At 39.9% G+C, this 23,843-nt stretch overlaps 1 protein-coding gene across 6 annotated transcripts in view; it reads right to left on the reverse strand.

Annotated features, from left to right (window-relative positions):
- The window catches only part of USH2A (usherin), an 848,241-nt gene that overhangs the window by 492,154 nt on the left and 332,244 nt on the right, over window positions 1-23,843 (reverse strand). For all 6 annotated transcript variants that reach the window (XR_011381453.1, XM_070055318.1, XM_008268426.4 and 3 more), the window contains exon 22: window positions 7,646-7,776. Coding sequence is in view for 5 of the 6 variants with exons in the window: in XM_070055318.1 (XP_069911419.1) it covers window positions 7,646-7,776 (131 nt within the window). In the remaining variant the exon portion in view is untranslated. The remainder of the gene's footprint in view (window positions 1-7,645; window positions 7,777-23,843) is intronic.

A 23,843-nucleotide genomic window follows, 5' to 3' on the forward strand; every position in this document is an offset into this window, starting at 1 on the left:
CGGCAAATCAGTCCAGTTAACCAGCACTGTTGTATAAATTCCTCAAAGGTAAGCAAGGATGTAGGCTTTGCTAGTTTGAACTTCTTGGTTCATAAACTCATACAAGTGGCACCATGTCCACTGAGCCCCTAGTACAGTATATCTGTTTAGTGCTTTTCTTCAAATGTATCCACACAACAGATGCTTACTTAACAAAAATAAACTTTCCCTTGGAAGAAAACACAGGCAGCTTTTATCTTGTGGAAATAGATTGTTATTCCAGATAAAAAATCATTTGCCAGGCAGGCATCATTTAAATGTCTCACTCACCTGAGCCCCCAAGTTTTGACTATAAAATATTTATTTGTACTTGGTTAGCATCCATCAGCTATGTAGACAAGTTAATATTTGGCCATCCAGGGTCCAAATAGAGCAACAGGGAAAGCTAATGGCTGTGATGGATATTCTGGTTAATTCTGTGAGAGAGAAATGTAGGCAGACAGAAATGATGGGTGATGCCCTGAACTGTGTTACACCAGCCTGTCTATCCGATTATCACAAAGAAGCTGGAAAAGATGAGACCTGGCGTGTTTCATGGCTGACCTCGTGGTTTCATAGCACTGTGGCTGAGTACAGAAACCATTGTTTGACACTGGTTACCCTCTTATTCAGCAATCTTAAGGCATCACATCCTTTACAAGAAACAATGCTCATATCCAAAGAGATGAAGTCATGCTTCAGGACTGGGAAAGTCATTTTTGGATAGTTCTCTATGTTTAGAGTGTGTGTATGCATGTGTGTGTGTGTGTGAGTATGTGTATTAAATGTTCTATACCTGTGATGAACAACCTATGGCCAGTGTTCTACTGAGTGGTATGCTGTATGTTTCTCATTCCTGCGTTCCCAGTTTATAACTGCATATTGTGCATGGAGCGTCATGCATTCCTAACAAATGTTCCACCTAATGAAAAAAAAAAGTAAATTCAGTGCCAGTTCTCTCTAAACCACTGTGTGACTGCAGTTAAGAAGCTATTTCTGGGGCCGGCGCCATAGCACACTAGGTTAATCCTCCGCCTGCAGTGCCAGCATCTCATACAGATGCCAGTTCTAGTCCCAGTTGCTCCTCTTCCAGTCCAGCATCCCATATGGGTGCCGGTTCTAGTCCTGGTTGCTCCTCTTCCAGTCCAGCTCTCTGCTGTGGCCTGGGAAAGCAGTGGAGGATGACTCAAGTGCTTGGGCCCCTGCACCCGCATGGGAGACCTGGAAGAAGCACCTGGCTCCTGGCCTCAGATTGGCATAGCTCCAGCCGTTGCAGCCATTTAGGGAGTGAACCAATGGAAAGAAGACCTCTCTCTCTGTCTCTCTCTCTCACTGTCTGTAACTCTATCTGTCAAATAAATAATAAAGCTATTTCATCTACAGCAGAGATGAAAATGGTTCTTACCTCACATGGCTACTTCAAGAATGAGATGAGATCAATAATGCAAACCTACATTGTATAATTTACTTTTAGAATATTTCTCGCTTTAAAATTATTTTATTTATTTGAAAGGCAGAGAGAGAGAGAGGAGAGAGAGAGCAAGCAAGCTAGCTGACAGATAGAGCTCTTCCATTTGCTGGTTCCACTGCCTAAAAGCCTGCAACATCTGGGGCTGGACCAGGTGGAAGCCAGAAGCCAGGAACTCCACTGGGCTATCTCACATGGGTGGCAGGGAGCCAAGTGCCACCTCCCAGGGTGCACATTAGCAGGAAGTTGCAATCAGGAGTGGAGCTGGGACTTGAACCCAGGTAGTCCAGGGGATATGGGTGTCCCAGCTGGAGTTTTAAATGAGGCACCAAATGCTGCTCCTTTGTATACATTAAAACTCAATTGAAAAATGGATATAAGATTAACGCTTTTCTCCATGTGGCTTTTTCACAGTTATCCCCAGATATCAGCAGAGTGAAGGGGAAAAAGCAGAACCAGATTTTTCTTCCTCAGTGCCATTGTTCTATTTTACTATACTGTTTCTTTTTCTGACTTTGAGTTTTTACAATTCAGTGTTAGGTCTCTGTTTTCACCTTATTTATTTGGATATCCGTTGAAACATTTGATACTCTCAGTAATTAACTTATTTTCCTACACTTAAAATCAAACATTTTCTCTGTTTATTTTATGGAAATAAGACATCAAAATGATCTATTCCCATACTCCAACCGTCACTACTAAGCTGATACCTTTAGAAACTCTCAATTCATTTATCTTTTCTTCTCTTTCAACTCTTAGAAATTTTAGCAACAAATGATTATTAAAGGTGTTTTTTTGTCCTTGCTACATTTTTCTTCTATTTCAAAGAATCTTCTTTGGCACTATATAACATATTTCTGGTTAGTCTGCCATTAAGTATTTAAGTTTAACTTAATATTGATAGACATTATTAACCACTGCTTCTTTTCAGACATTTGACTTTATTGCTTCCTTTTGGCTAGATGCCTGGCTGGAATACTTCCTTCCAATTTGGAACATAGATGAGATTTTTTTTTCTGGATCTCTGCATAATTGTAAAGACTTAATTAATTATTTGAAAGAGTGACAGAGATAGAAGGGGGAAAAGAGGAAGGAAGGGAGAGAGATATCTCCCCTCCGCTAGTTCACTCCTGAAATGGCCACAACAGCAAAACCCAGGGCATCTTGAAGCTAAGAGCCAGGAACTCCATCCAGATCTTCCATGGGAGCAGGGTTCCAAGCCCTTGGGCCATCTTCTGCTGCTTTCACAGGTGCAATAGTAATAAGCTGTACTGGAAGCGGAGCAGCTGAGACTCCAGCTGGGACTATGATAGGGGATGCTGGCTTCACAAGCTGTGGCTTAACCCACTGCACCACAATGCCAGTCCCAAGGATCTCTGGATATTAACACCCATCTTTCTTTCATGTTGAAAAGCAATATAGCATCATGGTTTTGGAAGACGGATTGCCTGGGTTAAAAGCCTGTGTGTGTAGGTATGCCCATTTATACATAGAGAAAGCACCAAATATAATGACTGGAGTCCTTCTAATAATGCCTCAAAGAAATGTCAGCCTTCACTGGAACTAGATGAGCCTTTTCAATAAATGTACAATCAATTTTTCCTTACAGTAGTATTTTCTTCTTACATTCCACTATTTTCTTTTATTCTTCTTTTTCTTATCTGTGTGGTTTTTGCTCTCTTCCTTAATGTCTTCCTAATGGTGGTAATAGTATTTATATTTTTAATGGTTTATATTTTTATATTTTAAGAAATATTTTCAGGGGCTGACACTCTGGTGTAGAATGTAAAGCCACCGCCTGTGGTGCCAGCATCCCCTGTGAGTGCCAGTTTTAGTCCTGGCTGCTCCACTTCCCATCCAGCTCTCTGCTATGGCCTGGGCAAACAGTGGAAGATGGCCCAAATGCTGGGGCCCTGCACCTGCATGGGAGACCTGGAAGAAGCTCCTGGCTCCTGGCTTCAGCCTGGCCCAGCTCCTGCCACTGCAGCCATTTGGGAGTGAACTGGTGGATGGAAGATTGTCTCTGGCTCTCTCTCTCTCTCTGTAACTCTGCCTTTCAAATAAATAAATCTTAACAAAAGAAATTTATTCAACTTTATCTTCTGGTCTATTGATCTGAGGCTCTCAATGCCTCATTTTCAATTGAAAATTTTCATTTTCCCGCATCAGCACGTGGATGTGCTTTCAGTCATCATCGGCCCACCCATCTGTGACGGCTCTTGCTTTGCTCTCTCTCTGGCTGTTGGGTCGACTTAAGTGAGCTGCTCTTTCTCTGAGCTTACTCATCACCCAACTCTTAGCATTCCTGGAGCAGCAACAATTCCAGGGGACACCCAGAAATCCTTGTACTTGAGGATCTTCACTGCAGGAGCCAGGGTGTTATTTGGCCTCTTTTGAGACATCAGGATAGTCTTTGCACCCCTGGTCTTTCAGTTGCCTGTTCATAAAGCAGCAAGGTTTCAGCAGCCTCTCGAGCCTGGCACAATGCTTAGACACACTCGGTCAGTACAATGTTTATTATTCTGCTTTTCACTACTATAAGAGACTACCTAAGGCAAGTTAATTTATAAAGAAAATATATTTTATTTAGAACAAAGATTTGGAATGTGAAGTCTAAACAGCTCTAGCGATTGCAGGTCATCAAATGACAAGAGATGGCAAGTGAAAGGCCATATTCTCTCTCTCTGGCTCTTCTTATATAGCCACCAGAATTCAATCATGGGGGCTATACTCTTGATGCCCTTACCTAATCCTAGTCACCTAACAGAGGCCCGACCTCTAAATGCTACAATCAGGTTAAGTTTCCACTCTCTTAGTAATTCACAATGGGGACTACGTTGCGGGACATGCTCAAACCACACCCAAACCATAGAGACTTGCCCTTCCTTTCCAAAGGGAGTGGGTCTCCAGGGTGCATGAAGCTGTGAACCCCACCCAGAGTTCTCAGCCCATGATCCTAGATGATGTAAATTTGATAGAGAGTTGGGCCTGCTTTACCAGTGTAAGGTAAAACATTTGCTTAGCAAGCATGCTTTATGACTATATCATCAGTTTTCAGTGAAAGACCTGAGGAAGTGGAAAGCAAAAAGTCTTCTACTTAGACTTACTCACTTCTCAATTACTCATAAGCCCAATACAATTTCTAATATCAACTACTCATTAACACAAGTTTGTGTTAATTAAAACAAAGACATGTTGGATCACTCTCCCCTTTATTTATTCTATCGGTTAGTGTTAGCAGATACTAAACTTGTTTATGCGCTCCCTTTGACTCTTAGTCCTTTCATTATGATCAATTGTGAACTGAAATTGATCACTTGGAATAGTGAGATGGCATTGGCACATGCCACCTTGATGGGATTGAATTGGAATCCCCTGGTATGTTTCCAACTCTACCAATTGGGGCAAGTCAGCCCGAGCATGCCCCGAATTATACATCTCTTCCCTCTCTTATTCCCACTCTTATGTTTAACAGGGATCACATTTCAGTTAATTTTCAACACTTAAGAATAACTGTGTGATAATTACAGAATTAAACCAGTCATATTAAGTAGAATAGACAAAAAAAAAATACTATGAGGGATAATGTATTAAGTTGTCCATTAGCAGTCAGGGCTATGCTGATCAAGTCACCATTTCTCATAGTGTCCATTTCACTTCAACAGGTTTCCTTTTTGGTGTTCAGTCAGTTGTCACCGATCAGGGAGAACATATGGTATTTGTCCCTTTGGGACTGGCTTACTTCACTCAGCATGATGTGTTCCAGATTCCTCCATTTTGTTGCAAATGATAATAAAGGGGAGAGTGATCCAACATGGGAAGTGAGATACTCAGCAGACTCATAGAATGGCAGATGTCCTAAATAGCACTCTGGCCTCAGAATCAGCCCTAAAGGCACTCGGATCTGGCTGAAAAGCCCATGAGAGTATTTCAGGCATGGAAAGCCAAGACACTCTGGCAAAAAGATCTCTGTGAGTGAGATCCCAGTGGAAAGAACAGGTCTTCAAAGAGGGAGGTGCCTTTCTCTGAAGGGAGGAGAGAACCTCCACTTTGACTATGACCGTGTCTAAACAAGATAAGAGTCGGAGAACTCAAGGGGCTTCCATAGCCTTGGAAACTCATGACTGGTGCATAGGGAGATTACTGATGCCATAAACAGGAGTGTCAATTTGTAAAGTCAACAACAGGAGTCACTGTGCACTTACTCCTCATGTAGGATCTCTGTCCTTAATGTGCTGTACACTGAGGCTTAATGCTATAACGAGTACTCAAACAGTATATTTCACTTTGTGTTTCTATGGGGGTGCAAACGATTGAAATCTTTACTTAATGTACACTAAACTGATCTTCTGTAAAAAAAAAAAAAAAAAAAAAAAAAAGAAATTATCAACTCCCAACTTGACTCTCACTGGGATTAAACATGACAATAGGTCTGATCTGATTTCATCATCATTTAAAAAAATCATCTATTATTTTTCACTTTATGTTTCTGTGTGGGAGCAAACTGTTGAAATCCTTACTTAAGGTATACTAAGCTGATCTTCTGTATATTAAGAAAATCGAAAATGAATCTTGATGTGAATGGAAGGGGAGAGGGAGTGGGAAAGGGGAGGGTTGTGGGTGGGAGGGACGGTATGGGGGGGGGAGCCATTGTAACCCATGAGTCGTACTTTGGAAATTTATATTCATTAAATAAAAGATAAAAAAAAATTAAAACAAAGACACATCTTCAGGATCTTTGCTTTAATTAAACAAAGACGCATTTTCAGGAAAATGTATGCATTTTCAGAAAAATTTACGCATTTGCTAACAAGGCCATGAGTGAGTTGATGTCTACATAGCCTATTCTCTTTGGTGTCTCTGTTCCAGCTGTACCGAGTTACCTCAATTTTTTTTGACAGGCAGAGTGGACAGTGAGAGAAAGAGACAGAGAGAAAGGTCTTCTTTTGCCGTTGGTTCACCCCACAATGGCCGCTGTGGCCAGCGCACCGCACTGATCCGAAGCCAGGAGCCAGGTGCCTCTCCTGGTCTCCCATGTGAGTGCAGGGCCCAAGGACTTGGGCCATCCTCCACTGCACTCCTGGGCCACAGCAGAGGGCTGGACTGGAAGAGGAGCAACCGGGAGAGAATCCGGTGCCCAGACCGGGACTAGAACCCGGTGTGCCGGTGCTGCAGGCAGAGGATTAGCCTAGTGAGCCGCGGCGCCGGCCTATGCTTTTTTTTGATCAGCTTTTCTACATTGTTTTGCACCTCAGTAAAACGTCACAGTTATACTCTGAAAAATAACACGCTTCATTTTGTGCCGCTATAATACAGAGCATACCACACTTTTGCTTGATAACATTCATGAGCACCTTAAGTGGTTTACTTTATTCCATATTATTTTATAGGCACAGTTATATTTAAATTCAAAACTATTATAGTACACAACATCCTGCTCAATAGTACCTGACAACCACTTAAGTAGTTGCTGGTGAAACAAGAAAGAAAGGAAGAATGAAATAAATAGAAGGGAAGGGGAAAGACACTACTTTTGTTCTTGAAGAAATAAAAAATAGATATATATTACAAAGTTTTAATCTGTAAAAAGCTGCAAATTCATTGTCAAGCACATACATTCTCAAACTACCTATATTTGAAATTTAGCTCTACTACATTATGTGGGAAAGTTGCATCATTTTTTCAAGATTTTTTTTTTTTATTTGAAAGGCAGAATGAGAGAGAGAGAGAGTCAGTCAGTCAGTCTTCCATCATCTCGTTCACTCCTCAAATGGTGGCAAGGACATGTACTGGGCCTGGCCAAAGCCAGGACTTCCTCCAGGTTCCCCAGTTTGGTCCAGAGGCCCAAGCACCTGGGCCATTTTCTGCTGCTCTCCCAGGCACATCAGCAGGGAGCAGGATTGGAAGTAGACCAGCCAGGACTCAAACTGTCACCCATATGGGATGCTGAAATCTTAGGTGGTGGCTTAACCCATTATGCCACAATGCTGACCCCATGTCACATTACTTTTCAAGTTCTATTTTCTTCTTTAGTAAAATGGAAATAATAATACTAGTTCCCTGATATACTTTTGATGAGACTCAATGGTGAAAACATAAGCACTTATCACAGTACCTGGTATTAGCTACAAATACAAACTTGCATGAGTGCTCATTTACCTGCGGATCAAAAAGAAAATAAGGCCGTCCATTCTTTAACTGAAGTGCGAAATACTCCTCCTGATTGCCAGGTGATGCTGCAAAGACAATCAAACCTTCAGGCACCCTTGTTCGAAAGCTGGCCTTGATGCCTGGGGAGACAAATGCAATCAGCAACTCAGTGCTGGGGTTTTGTTGATTCTTTCTGATAAATGTACATTTACTTTCATTATTATTTATGACACAGTGAGTGCAGTCAGGAAAGTATACAAAGCAATGTACTGGGCTGGCCCCAGTCATTTGATTTTAAATATATCCCATTTTAAATGCCAACCGTTACTTGTAAACTTAAATCTTCACACCTGCTAATCAATATATCATGAAGTTTAAATTTATACAAAACTCATCAACCTAAAAAGATACATTGTCAACCCCAAACTGGATACTCTGAGTATCAACGTAAAAACTTTATAAGAGGGTCATGAAAATAAATAGGTTTTTTTATAGAGTGAAAGAAACATAGGGTGTTTTGTTTAAAATACTTAAGAAGTTTAAAGAATCAGTCCAGTGACAGATGCTTAAATTGGAAAGTGCTGCCATGAAGTGTCTTGGAAGAGATAGTTTCTTGAAACACTATCCTGTAACCAAATGGTCGACAGCCTTCCGAAATTCAGGGTCTCCAATGACTGTTCTCTGCACAGGACGCGTATTGCTGTTTTCTCATAGAAATGTCCAGTACAGGAATCTGGGGCAACATGTGGCAGTCCCATAAAGTCCTTCGCACTACCACAAGGCCCGACTTCCATTGTACCCAGGACCCCAGTTACTCAATACATACCATGGAACTCTTCCAATGTGGAAGAGTTTTCTTAATACATTGAAATGGAAAAAGATATCATGTAGGAGAAGACGGAAAACAAGGTTGTGCTTAGTCATCACTCAGTGTCCACAGTGGGTAGATTCCTGGACACCTTGCAGATGCAAAGATGCTCAAGTTCCTTCTATAAAAGGCTTCAATATTTGCTTATAACCTACACGTCTCCTCCTTCCACTTTAAGTCATCTCTAGATTACTTACAAGACCTAATGAAATGTAAATATTGAATAATAGTTGTTACACTGCATTGTCTATGTGAGTTCAATAAAGATGCAACCATCATAGGCCTAACTTCATAGTATATGCCAGATAACTAAACATATTTTTTATCCATGTCTATGGAATCTGCAAATGCAGGACCCACAGATAGAGAGAGCCAGCTACACATTTAGAGTGAAGTTTATTTAATATCAGCAAAGGCAAGCTCAGAATATGGGCTTCAGAATATCCACAAAGGCAACTCAAGTTTGTTCTGGCCTTCGTAGCTTCAGTATCACCAGTTTACACTCTTGGATACTTGCAACACATTTGTTCCTGCCATTTGATGTCTTATGGCCACTTAAGCTCATTTTTTTTTTTATCTGGTTGGATGCTGTGTTCCTGCTGTGACACTTAGTGCCTTGCCCTTTCTGGCCCCTCTTCTCCATGGAGTAAGATTGTTTACCCCAACTAATTAAAGCTACTGGCTTTAATTCTCTCATGTCTCCTAATATGTAGATTGAAAAGCCTGAGTCACCCATGTGAAATATATCCTATAGGTAAGTAAGAGAAAGACATTAAAAATCAAGTAGAAGACAGAAATGAGATACTCAGATTCAGGATTAAGGCACCAAAACTAACGGTGGAGCATGTGGGAGATTCAGATAATTTAGCTACAGAGAAACAAGGGAAGAGATCACTGTGCTTTTGAGGAATAAGATAATAAGGATTTTAATTAAGGACAAACAAGTAACCACATTGACTGAAGAGTGGGGGCTCTGTCCATATCAGAAAAGACTAATTCAGACGTGTTGATATGAGATGATGATGTGGAGCAATCTTTTCACCAGTTATAGAGGGAAAGGCAGCAATATTAGCAGAAACAGAACTGTGAGAATAGGAAGAAGATAAAGTTCAGTTTTAGGCATTTTGTGTTTACGCTAATGATTAGAAGCCTATCACCTGGAAACAAGAAATTAAGTCTCAGAAGACAAGATGGAGATAGAAGAGTAAATTGTTTATCACCTACCAAGAACTCAAGTCACAGAGATAAACATAGAAAAAGAACCTTTGGGGAAAGTGCCACGTTTAAGGAAAAAAAAATTATAGACAAAAATGAATTTAGAACAGCAAAGACAATATTGTAACATGGAAGGCTAAACAGAAGAAACAATTAAGAAAGCAGTGTTAGTTAGCTGTGTCAACACTTCCTATAAATCCAGAATAATTAGAATGGAAGTAAAGTCAATGGAGCTGGAAATGGCCATCTTTATCCAAAGGATTCTGGACTGAGGGAATGCACCATAAGGGTGTAGATGTAAAATACTCAGATAAATTTGACATAGAAAGAAATGGCAGACACAGAAATCTCATTTTACTGCCTTCATTTTTTGATCTTATATTTGGTATCATATACTATACTTGAAATGATTGCTTTAGAATTATCTGTGATTACTTTAACATTTACTGTATATGGATGAAATGGTCATTTTTCCATTCCATTATTGTTTATATTCATTGTCTATCTTCCCACTAAACCAGAGGTTTTTTTTTTTGTTTTGTTTTTTACTTGTTAAACTTCTTATTTGGTAAAGCATTAAGCCTTTATACTGTAATATAAATTTTAATGATGTTATCTCAAAAACTAAAAAAAGAAAGAAAGGCGTAAGGAAAGTGAGACAGAGAGAGGGTGAGGAAGGGAAGAAAGGAGAGAGGAAGGGAATATCATTAAATTCTTAGAATTGTATGTATGAACTACATTGAATATGCTAAAAACTAATTAAATTAAAATAAAAACCCCAAATATTAAGCAGCTCCAGGTTATTGCACAAAAGTAGCTATATTTTGGGACATGAATGCAATAAATCTTTCTACGAGGGTGTTCAGAGGTATCTATGCAGCAGCAGAGAGGAGAGTGAAAGCTAGGATTTGAGTAAAGAAGGTAAAATAATTGCTCAATTACAAATGTACAATTGTACAAGTAATTATACAATTACTTGTCTGTAACTCAAGAGAAATCAGATGAATGAAAATGAGTGACAATGGACTACTGGAATATTATATCAAGTCACAGTTGGAAATGCTTTAATATGCTCTCCAAAGAGTATGAAACTGTGTATTTTTTAAAAATACATTGAGTTTTTCAGTTTTATACTTATATAACAGATTCACTTTCAGTGCAATGTAAATATAATACTTTTCATAGATCAAGGATAGTTTCTTGTTGAAAAGGGAAAATTCAATATAAAGTGCAGTTGGACTTGTGTATGGTAGACCCCCTCCCCCCAGCATTTTAGAATAACCCAATCATGTCAGTTTTCTCTTTATATTAGCAAAAAAATAATAATTTTTGAGTGGACTATATGAGAAAATTAAAAATGCATATGTTTACAAAAAATGTTCTTGAAAATTATTGCTATAGACATAGATAAATCCTATCTTTTGAGCCAAATGCTTAAAACTTAACATCAATATTATTGTACTAAATTCATAAATGGATACAAATGTATAATTGTTCAAAGTCTTTAACACTCTATTTTCCTGTAAAAATGTTATATATTTCTAAATCCTCTAATCTATTGATTGAGGCTCAGCCATGGCGTTGATCACAGAAGATTTTAAATGCAGTTGTATATCTGTGCTTAAGGCCCCATCTTCCCCTGTCCTCAGAAATATGTTTCACCTTGTCAGCTGGAGCCAAGCAGTACCAGAACATTTTCTGGTTTACATGTTTGTAAGGGGTTGGGCATTTGGCCTAACTTGTAGAACACTCAAATCCCACAGTGGAGTGCCTGAGCCTGAAAACCGATTCCAGCTCCTGACTCCAGCTTCCTGAAAATGCAGACCTGGAGACACAGTAGTGATGGGTGTAAGTCATCGTGTTTCTGCAACCCACATGGGAGATCTGGATTGGGCTTCTGGCTCCTGGCTCTGGCCCCAGTTCAGCCTGTTGAGTATATTTGGGGTATGAACCAGCAGATGGGAGCTCTCTGTCTGCTTATCTCTCACTCATACAAATAATAAATAATCAAATGTGTGTGCTACAATGGGCAGAAAAATGAGAAATGTATGCATTACATTTGCTAAATTTAGATTTCACAATAAACAAGATGGAAGGAAAATTCAAAGTTCAACTTTTTTTTCTAGTGTTATAGAAATAATTGAGCATTTTTTATCTTAATATTTATTCATTCATTCAAGAAATATTTAAGGAAAACAATTTGTTCAGCGCTGTTCTAGGTTATTGGCATACATAGATGTGTTAAATAGACATGCATGGCCTAAGATTCTAAAAATCTTAAGATCCGAGTGCTACATGGAAATTTCTTTCATGTAAGTGTAATTAAATTTAATCACTAAAATAGTATACTTACAGGACCATTAAATACCATTGAATGAGTTTTTTTTTTTTTTTTTTTTTTTGACAGGCAGAGTGGACAGTGAGAGAGAGAGAGAGACAGAGAGAAAGGTCTTCCTTTTGCCGTTGGTTCACCCTCCAATAGCCGCCGCGGCTGCTGCGCTGCTGCCAATGCACCACGCTGATCCGATGGCAGGAGCCAGGTGCTTCTCCTGGTCTCCCATGTGGGTGCAGGGCCCAAGCACCTGGGCCATACTCCACTGCACTCCCGGGCCACAGCAGAGAGCTGGCCTGGAAGAGGGGCAACCGGGACAGAATCCAGCACCCCTACCGGGACTAGAACCCTGTGTGCCAGTGCCGCAAGGCGGAGGATTAGCCTAGTGAGCCGCTGCGCCAGCCAAAATAAGTAGAGTTCTTAAGCAATAAAGATAAAGCTTAATATAACGGTGACTTTTGTGTAATAAAATAAAATAAAAAAAAAAGTTGAAAAGGCAGCCAACAGAGAGAGGAAATATAACAATCTGATAAAAAGATATACACCCCCCCCAAATAAAACATGAAGAAGAAACACAACATCATGTCCTTAGACAAATACAAAATGTCATAATACTAAACATCCACCAGAATAGCTAAAATGAAATAACAAATACAAATTGAAGACAAATGGACATACACACACACACACACAGGGATGTTAAAAGTTCATAGAAAATGGGCCGGCACCGCGGCTCACTAGGCTAATCCTCCACCTTGCAGTGCCGGCACACCGGGTTCTAGTCCCGGTCGGGGCGCCAGATTCTGTCCCGGTTGCCCCTCTTCCAGGCCAGCTCTCTGCTGTGGCCAGGGAGTACAGTGGAGGATGGCCTAAGTCCTTGGGCCCTGCACCCCAAGGGAGACCAGGATAAGTACCTGGCTCCTGCCATTGGATCAGCATGGTGCGCCGGCCGCAGCGCGTTGGCCGCGGCGGCCATTGGACAGTGAATCAACGGCAAAAGGAAGACCTTTCTCTCTGTCTCTCTCTCTCACTGTCCACTCTGCCTGTCAAAAAAAAAAAAAAAGTTCATAGAAAATGAAATAAAAATCTAAATTTATTTTGGTGTAAAAAAATTTCCAAATCTATTTATAGTTTTTTGGTAAGGTTAATTTTCCAGAAACTTTTTGAAGACCTCTTATAAGTGTGTATATATATGTATATGTATATATAACATATAAATGCAGGGGCCGGCGCTGTGGCGTAGTGGGTAAAGCCGCTGCCTGCAGCGCCAGCATCCGGTATGGATGCAGGTTCGAGTCCTGGCTGCTCCTCTTCCGATCCAGCTCTCTTCTGTGGCCTGGGAAAGCAGTGGAAGATGGCCCAAGTCCTTGGGCCCCTGTACCCACGTGGGAGACTCAGAGGAAGCTTCTAGCTCCTGGCTTCGAATCTGCACAGCTCTGGCCATTGTGGCCATCTGAGGAGTGATCTGGTAGATGAAAGATCTCTCTCTCTGCCTCTCTTCTCTCTGTGTAACTCTGATTTTTAAATAAATAAATCTTTAAATATATATATATAAAATACATATTTAACATGAAAATAAGTATTGACTAAAATATAAAATTCATATTGTGCAAATCATGTATTTCTAAAACTATATCTACACATATAAACACACATATGTAGTGCTCATAAGCTACTAGTTAGAGTATGAATTGGTGCAACCACTTTCAGAAAGCTATTTTGCAGTATTTATTGTTATCCTCATAACTTCCAAGTATGAACATATCTTTAATCCAGTTATTTTCCTCCTAGATATATATATATATATATATATATATATATATATATATATATATATGTTGCTGTGGATTCATTCTGAGAGGAGGAGCACAGTAGGGGCAAGAGGCGCGGAGTCACCACACAGACATTGGAAGTCGGATGAAAGTGGGCCAGAGGTGAGCAGCCCGAAGACTCATTTATTTCAATTGGTACAGCAGCTTATATAGCCAAGGCAGCCAATCCAGTCAAGGGGTGGTTTATGACCTAACCAATCACAGCCTGTTGCCAGGCAGGCTCCATTGCCAGGTGGGTTCCAAAGCCATTCCTAAGTAACTGTTGCTCACTTGCCAGTGGCCATCTTGGCATTGCTTTCTCATTCCACCACATATATACACCTCCAAAAAGCATAGGAACAAAAGCTTAGGTACAATTAGGTTTATAGCAACCCATTTCATTATGCCATCACACTGAAACACAAATGGCCATAGCTATAAAAAGCAATGAGAGGGACACAAACTATAGCCATATTCAATTACTTGTATGATTCTCAAATATAATACAAGGTAAAAGAGGCTAGGCACAAGGAAATATATACTCTATGACCCCATTTATAAAAAGTTCAGACACAGAAAAAAAAGATCAGACTATGAATTTAGAAATCAGTACATGTATAATCCTACCAAGACTTTAGAAAGGGCAAATGACAGGGCTTTTGGAGATGCAATGTGTTCCACTGAATAATTTGGTTGCTAGTTAATGCTGAGCTCTTTGTGAAATCAATCAACTTATAAACTGATGACTTTTGCACTTCTACACAAATGTTACCATAAGAACAAAAATAATCATTATAAAACCCTATAGAACTATAGACGCAGAAAGTGAAGATCCTCCATAGACCTACCTATAACCCTCAGAGAAAGTGCTGCAGCCATTTGGCATATATTGCAAACCACCCCCACACACACACATGTGTACTCACATTGGTATGTAGGCTGGTATTCATTTTCTCTTTGCTGAAATTGGACTAAATCACATAACTATTCAGCAGAGGGTTTTTGTTTCATATAGCAAATATCTTTCTACCTCAGTTCACATAGATATGAATTTTCTTATAAACTAAATGCATTTACTATAGTGAATTTTATTATTGCATTGTTGTACTGGAAAAATATTTAATTAGTTTCTCTTAACAGGAATATTGCCACAAAATTTTCTTCATGCATAGGTTTTGGCTGTAAGATATGTCAATAAGACCAAAGGTTTCAACATTTCATAGACATTGTCATATCACCTTTCAAAAACTAAGAACTGGGCAGACACTTGGCTGAGCAGTTAAGAGCCTGACTGGAACACATCCACCCCATATCAGAGTGTTTGGTATGAGTCCCAGCTCTGCTCCTGACTCAGCTTGCCACTAATGCACACCATAGGAAGCAGGAGGTGATGGTTCAAGCAGTTGGATTCCCGCTACCCATGCTGGTGATCCAGACTGACTTTCTGGCTCCTGAATAGGTCCTGGTCCACCTCCAGCTGTTCTAGCTGTCTGGAGAATGAACCAGTGGATGAGAGCTTTTTCTCTCTTTCACTCTTCTTATCTTTCAATAAAATCAAAAAATAATTTTTAGAATTACTAATTTATATGCTTTTCCACAGTATGAATGTTTATTTCCCCATTGACCCAAAATGAACATTCCATAATCTGATTTGCCAAAAATGAGAATTTAGTGTCACTTTTTATATTATTGCTAATAGTAAAATTCACTTTTTGTATTATTGCTAGTGGTAAAATTTCCATATATATGTTAGCCATTAGCACTTATTTTTCTGAAAATTGTGCATGCATATCATTTGCCCAATTTCAAAATATCTATTTTTCTATTTCCATATGATTTCAGAAGTTCTTCATATGTAGTGCAGCATCATATGTTGCAAAGAATCATTTTTTTTTCTCCTGGATAATTGTTATTACCTCCCCTGCTTGTTCTTTTTCCAACCCTGATCCATCTCTTTTCCTTAATCCCCTATGTTATCATCTATTCTAAAAATAAACTAATTCCCCCCAAGGACAAGTCTCAGCAGTCCTTGCCTCTTCTTGATACCTGCCAACGGCTTCCTGTTTTACCCCAGGTAAAAACCTAAGTCTCCACAACAATCTATGAGGCTCTCAAGACCCGGGTTCCCACTATGCCGCCTCTTCCTTTTCCCATTCTAGCTACCTCTGAGCCTTTGTAACTGCATGCCCTCTAGCTGAAATATCTTTCTCACATCTCTGCATGGTTTGCTACCTCTCCTTAATTAGTCTTTTCTCAAATTCCATTTCATATCAGCACAATTAACAGTTATAACCATATTTCCCTTTCTCCAAAGCATCACTATCTCCAGCAGGTGCTACAGTTGTATCATTCATTTAACTTACTCCACAACTCTACCCCGTAGAATGTCAGCTTGGAAGAGTGCCTGATCCATTCTAAGCCCTCTTAATTGTGGAATAATTAGACGATGATCCTTTGTCTAGAGATGTTTCAAATACTAATGTGAAGAAAGAATGTAGATCTATCATTAATAATTATATATTGATCACATATTGAAATATTAATAATTTAGACATACTGGTTATTTAAACTTAAAAATGTATCTTCTAGTTTCTTCTATGCCTTTTAACCTTTTGTTGTTTTTCATTGTCCTATACAATAAAACAAAAAAGTTAAAATATTAAGATGGTTTTTTTCATTTATTCTGGAACTTGTTTGTGAATTAGAAAGGACTTTCCCACCCACAAAAATCATAAAAAGGAGTATCCAATATTTTCTTCTAGCATATTCATGACCTTTGTTTCTAACATTTAAAAGCTTAGCACTCCATAGTATCATGATGACAACCTATTGCGAATATTGCCCCATTCCTATAAAGATTCACTAGAAGGAGACCAAATAAAACCACCCATAAAAACCCAAGCCTCCAGTCACTCGGAGAGAGAAGATACTGAAATCTTCAAAACATGAAGTGGAGACTAAACACTGGAAACCAGTGGAGCCAGTACCAGAGTTCACACTGGAGTCCAGTGTGAGGTGGAGAAATGGATAGAAAAGGGGAGGCAAGGACCTGACTGAGGCAGAAATCAGGTAAAACTCACCCCCTGAATATCAGTCCCTCTCACAGTGAGAAGATACTGAGAACAAGTTCACAACCTGCCCAGTCAAAATGCTGGCAAGTGGATTATTCAACAAAGGAGTGTGAAGGGGCACAGGAATAGCAAGGGCACTCTGTGGAAGGCACAGCTTGGGGTTGGAGTGGGAGGCACTTTAAAGGGTTATACCTATTAGAGTCTAAGAAAAAGGCAAAAGGAAATTAAGAAATTGAAGCAGAAAGAAGAAAGGTAAAAATCAGAAAACACACAGCTCCTCCTACCCCTGCTACCCAGAAGGCCACAAAACTAGAAGACCCTGTCTTTCCAGGAAATAAAAGATTGTATGTCTTTCCTGACTTAAACCCAAAAAGAAGCCCAAAACCTTCATCCTGGCTGACATACCCTATTGCAGAGCCAAGAAAATGCAAAACATTTCAAAGTGAATGAAATTGTCATGTGATATCCATAAAAAAATACTACAGCAAGAAAAAGAAAATAAAAATGGAAACATTTTAGCTAGCAACTCTGCTCTCTAAAGTCCAAACAGGGAGAACACTGGATTATAACTCCCCAGCATGAAGAAGTTACTAAAAATCATCTATTGGGGGCGCCATGGCTCACTTGGTTAGTCCTCCACCTGTGGTGCCAGCATCCCATGTGGGCACTGGGTTCTGGTCCCTGTTGCTCCCCTCCCAGTCCAGCTCTCTGCTGTGGCCTGGGAGGGCAATGGAGGATGGCCCAAGTGCTTGGGCCCTGCACCCGCATGGGAGACCAGGAAGAAACACCTGGCTCCTGGCTTCAGATCGGTGTAGTGCTGGCCATAGTGGCCATTTGGGAGTGAACCAAAGAGCCAAAGAGGGAAGACCTTTCTCTCTCTCACTGTCTATAACTCTACCTGTCAAATGAAAAAAAAAAAAAAAAGTATCTATAGGGCCCAGTGTTGGGGCAGCTGAAGCCATCACTTGGGAAACCAGCATCCCATGTGGGAGTGCCAGTTGGCTCCTCTACTTTCTATCTAGTTCCCTGCTAAGGCACCTGAGAAGGCAGTGGATAATGGCTCAAGCACTTGGGCCCCTATCACCCACATGGGAAACCAGAATGGAGTTCCTCACTCCTGGATTTGCTGTAGCTCAGTCTGGATATTTCAGCCATTTAGAGTGAACTAGACAATCTCAATCTCTCCCTCATCCCCACTTCCCCCTCTCAGATGCTTTGCCTTTCATGTAAATGATATTTTTTTAAAAAGCAGCTATAGGTGTTTTGAAAATCTATTTTTTTTTCTTTTTCTTTCTTTCTTTTTTTTTTTTTTTGACAGGCATAGTGGACAGTGAGAGAGAGAGACAGAGAGAAAGGTCTTCCTTTGCCGTTGGTTCACCCTCCAATGGCCGCTGCGGCTGGCGTGCTGCGGCCGGCGCACTGTGCTGATCTGATGGCAGGAGCCAGGTACTTATCCTGGTCTCCCATGAGGTGCAGGGCCCAAGCACTTGGGCCATCCTCCACTGCACTCCTGGGCTACAGCAGAGAGCTGGCCTGGAAGAGGGGCAACCGGGACAGAATCCGGTGCCCCGACCGGGACTAGAACCCGGTGTGCTGGCACCGCAAGGCGGAGGATTAGCCTATTGAGCCGCGGCGCTGGCCAGTATTTTGAAAATCTAGAAATCCACAGATGTTTATAGGCAGAAAAAAAAAAAAAAAAAAAGTGAATCACATACAAGAGAGAGAAGTCCACAGAAGTTCTGACGACCAAGCTGGAGGGTGAAGGATAAATTATGATTTACAGTTGGACAATGAAGTGAAAGGTGTTATAGGGCACCGAGTGACATACATAGATGAACATTCATGGAACAAAGAAATAAAAGTTGGAGAGAAGGCACCTTCCCCAAAGTCGCCCTAGTCCAACTACCAGCAGACTTTCTCGCTTGTTGATTTTTCAAACTACAAGCTTCTGCAGTCAGCCAAGTTCCCTCTCTAAATCTTAGAGGGAAGTATCAAACCAAAGTGTTAAGAGGAGGATGAAAGGCATCAGAATCTAGTGTTATCACTGAACTCTCCTTCAGGTACATTAACAGAATCCACTGATCTTTCCGCTAAAGATATGACAGACAACACACCTTTCAAATCCCGCTAGAAACCATATGAAATAAATAAGTACGGCCTGAGGTAAGAGTTACTTATCCCTGATCCAAAGCATGTTCTTTGACTCATATTCTACACAAAACTCCAAAGTTATAACCAGAAAGATATGGCAGTTATTTTAAAAAAATCTATTAGAGATAGATCAACTTTATTAGGTGATAAGATTTAATTGTTCAAAGAATACAAATGACCGCTTAAAGCACCATGAAAAACACACCAATGCCAGAGTTGAGATATATTTTCCAGGAAATTAATGGGGATCCACAGAATGTAGTTTCTATGTGTAAGCTCCTGAAATTTAAAAGAAGATCGTTATATAAATATATTGTTTCCTATTACCTAAATATAATGTTTTCTGATTCTTTGACTCATAAAAACTTTGCTATCACTCTGGCCTCAGAATCAGCCCTTAAGGCATGCAGATCCAGCTGAAAAGCCCATGAGAGTATTTCAGGCATAGAAAGCCAAGACACTCTGTCAAAAAAAAAAAAAAAAAAAAAAAAAAAAAAACAAAACCTAAATGAAAGATCTCCGCGAGTGAGATCCCAGTGGAAAGAATGGGCCATCAAAGAAGGAGGTACCTTTCTCCAAAGGGAGGAGAGAACTTCTACTTTGACTACGACCTTGTCTAAATATGATCAGAGTCGGGGAACTCAAAAGACTTCCATAGCTGTGGCAACTCATGACAAGAGCCTAGGGTGATTACTGATGCCATAAATAAGAGTGTCAATTTGTTAAGTCAACAACAGGAGTCACTGTGCACTTCCTTATTCCTCATGTAGGATCTCTGTTCTTAATGTGCTGTACATTGTGATTTAATGCTGTAACTAGTACTCAAACACTATTTTTCACTTTGTGTTTCTGTGTGGGTGCAAACTGCTGAAATCTTTACTTAATATATGCTAAACTGATCTTCTGTATATAAAGAGAATTGAAAATGAATCTTGATGTGAATGGAAGGGGAGAGGGAGCGGGAAAGGGGAGGGTTGTGGGTGGGAGGGAAGTTATGGGGGGGAAGCCATTGTAATCCATAAGCTGTACTTTGGAAATTAATATTCATTAAATAAAAGTTAAAAAAAAAAAGCTTAAAAAAAAACTTTGCTATCAAATACCCTTTCCACTTCCTTCCCACTCAATCCACCCACATGGAGATGGTTTCAAATTGCCTGGTTAGTACTTTAGGGTAAAATAAAAGCTCAGTTGTATGTAGATGTAAACTCTGGCTGTGTAGGTTAATTTTAATAATGTAAATGAGTTTCTAAATCAGAATACCTTTTTTCTTTTTAGTTGACTGCCAGTAGGGGGTGCTATAAACATCTCCATTCATAAAATATTTATGGCTAACCAGCCCTAAAAATACATGAATAACGACTGGTGCTGTGGTGCAATGGATTAAAGCCCTGGCCTGAAATGCCAGCATCCCATATGGGTGCCGGTTCGAGTCCTGGCTGCTTCACTTCCTATCCAGCTCTCTTCTGTGGCCTGGGAAAGCAGTGGAAGATGGCCCAAGTCCTTGGGCCCCTGCACCTGCACAGGAGACCTGGAAGAAGCTCTAGGCTCCCGGCTTCAGATGAGTGTAGCTCCGGCCATTGCGGCCATCTGGGGAATGAACCAGAGGATGGAAGACCTCTCTCTCTTTCTCTCTCTCTGTCTCTACCTCTCTCTTTCAAATAACTAAAATAAATCTTTTAAAAAAGATACATGAATAAAATCTTTATTGATTACACTTGACCAAACAGCAACTGAAAACTGAAATAATTATGAATGTTTTGAATTTGCACCTAACCTCCAAATAGCTTACTGTGTATTAGAAAAACAGAGTTTTGGTATCTTATTTATTGAAACATATAATTTCATAATTTTTAAGATTACTTAGCTGGCTAACAGGAAATAATTTGGGAAACTTTAGATCAGTGCTCTAAAAATCACATTGGAAATATGGATCATGTTAAAAAGCAAGGCAATGCTAGAGAAAAATGACAATACACAGTTTTAATATGCAAAAAGTTTTGAGAAACTATTTAATCCTAATATTTGTAAAACAATAATCTTTCATCTTTTAAAGGTAGTCTATTTTTTCTTTAGAACAATTAAAAACTGTGATTATCTAAGTGTAACTCATATGAGTGTTAGTCATGTTTTGTGGTCCAAAAATGATAAAAATAGATGGAAAAAATATCTACCGGATACTTTCTGAAACATCCCACACTATGGCCCTAGTCCCCCCCCCCCTTTTTTTTTTAAGAATTGTTTTATTTTATCTGAAAGGCAGAGTTACAGAGAGAGGAAAAGAAAGAATGAAGATTTCCACCTGCTGATTCACAAACCCAACAGCTACAAAGACTGGGGCTGGACCAGGCCAGAGGAGGAGCCTAGAACTCCATCGAGGTCTCCCAGGCCGGCCCGTCTTCCACTGCTTTTCCCAGGTGCGTTATCAGGGAGCTGGATCAGAAGAGGAGCAGCCAGCACTTGAACCAGAACTCACAGGATGTGATGCCAGCATGCAGACAGCAGCTTACCCCACCGTGCCACGACAACAGACCCAAGCTCTGATTTCAGAACAACAGGTCTGAGGTCTCTCGTCTGAGACAGAGGCAATGAACTGGAGGGTCCTAACACCTGGTAATAGTATGTGAATTTATAAGTTCATGCAGTAGAATTTTCATCTAAGTGTCTTTTTACTTCTAAGTTCATTGAAAGATATTTCTCCCATATCTGTTCTACTTAATATGACTGGTTTAGATCTGTAATTGATGCACAGTTATTCTTAAGTGTTGAAAATTAACTGAAATGTGATCCCTGTTGAACATGGTGGTGGGAATGGGAGAGGGAAGAGATGTATAATTTGGGACATGCTCAGGCTGACTTGCCCCAAGTGGTGGAGTTGGAAGCATACCAGGGGATTCCAATTCAATCCCATCGAGGTGGCATGTACCAATGCCATCTCACTGTTCCAGGTGATCAGTTTCAGTTCACAGTTGGTCATGGTGAAGGAACTGGGAGTCAAAGGGAGCACATAGACAAGTCTAGTACCTGCTAACGCTAACTGATGGAGTAAATAAAGGGGAGAGTGATCCAACATGGGAAGTGAGATACTCAGCAGACTCATAGAATGGCAGATGTCCTAAATAGCACTCTGGCCTCAGAATCAGCCCTAAAGGCATTCGGAGCTGGCTGAAAAGCTCATGAGAGTATTTCAGGCATGGAAAGCCAAGACACTCTGGCAAAAGATCTCTGCGAGTGAGATCCCAGTGGAAAGAACAGGCCATCAAAGAAGGAGGTACCTTTCTCTGAAGGGAGGAGAGAACCTCCACTTTGACTATGAGCTTGTCTAAACAAGATAAGAATCGGAGAACTCAGAGGGCTTCCATAGCCTTGGAAACTCATGACTGGAGCATAGGGAGATTACTGATGCCATAGACAGGAGTGTCAATTGGTAAAGTCAACAACAGGAGTCACTGTGCACTTACTCCTCATGTAGGATCTCTATCCTTAATGTGCTGTACATTGAGATTTAATGCTATAACGAGTACTCAAACAATATATTTCACTTTGTGTTTCTATGGGGGTGCAAACTGTTGAAATCCTTACTTAATGCATACTAAACTGATCCGCTGTAAAAAAAAAAAAAAAAAAAAAAAAAAAGAAATTATCAATTCCCAACTTGACTCTCACTGGGATTAAACATGACAATAGGTCTGCTCTGATTTCATCATCATTTTAAAAAATCATCTATTATTTTTCACTTTATGTTTCTGTGTGGGAGCAAACTGTTGAAATCCATACTTAATGTATACTAAGCTGATCTTCTGTATATTAAGATAATCGAAAATGAATCTTGATGTGAATGGAAGGGGAGAGGGAGTGGGAAAGGGGAGGGTTGTGGGTGGGAGGGACGGTATGGGGGGAAAGCCATTGTAATCCATAAGTCGTACTTTGGAAATTTATATGCATTAAATAAAAGTTTAAAAAAAAAAGATATTTCTCAAGTTCCTTAACTTCCTTTACATACTTTACAAATAGATTTGCAACCACTGTTAGGCCAAATAGTTTCTTTACTTGGAAAGGATTTGGGGTGGCATTTCTGAGACCAACTAGCTTTAGACAGATCAAAAACAGCAACCAGGATGAATACTCAATTTGAAATTCTTCCATCATGGCTCTTCATCTGGGTATTTCTTTGTAGGCTGTTCATTTTGATTATATAGTAAGGGTATTACTGCATTGTTACATTTTATAACCAGTTATTTTTTTCCCACAGATTGTGTTTACATTTTTTAAAAAACATAAGATGGCACCCAGTTTTATTTTGAAACTTTTAATCTTTTGTTTCTTTCTTTTTTTTTTAATTTAAAATGCAGAGAGAGAGAGAATCTTCTATTCACTAATTTCACTTCTCAAAATGTCTGTAGTAGTTGGGCCTGGACCAGGATGGAGTCAGGAGCCAGGAACTCCATCAGGCTCTCCCTTGTCGGGGACAGGGATCCAAGTACTTGAATCATCCCCTTTACCTTTCAGGGTGCACATTAGCAGGAAGTTGGATCAGAAGTGGAGTGGGAACTAGTAGCAGGCACTCCAATATGGGATGCATTCATCCCAAGCAGTGGCTTAAACATCTATACTAAATGTTCACCCTGTGTTTTTAAATGAAGATATTTACCCCAGCCTTTTAGAAAAAGGGTTTCCAAGCCAAGAATTTTTAATATTTTTTCCTGTTCACTTCTTGTATTATTATACCTAGTACTATATTCTATTTGTAATTTATTTTTCA

This window comes from Oryctolagus cuniculus, chromosome 13, assembly GCF_964237555.1.
Source record: "Oryctolagus cuniculus chromosome 13, mOryCun1.1, whole genome shotgun sequence".
NCBI lineage: Eukaryota > Metazoa > Chordata > Mammalia > Lagomorpha > Leporidae > Oryctolagus > Oryctolagus cuniculus.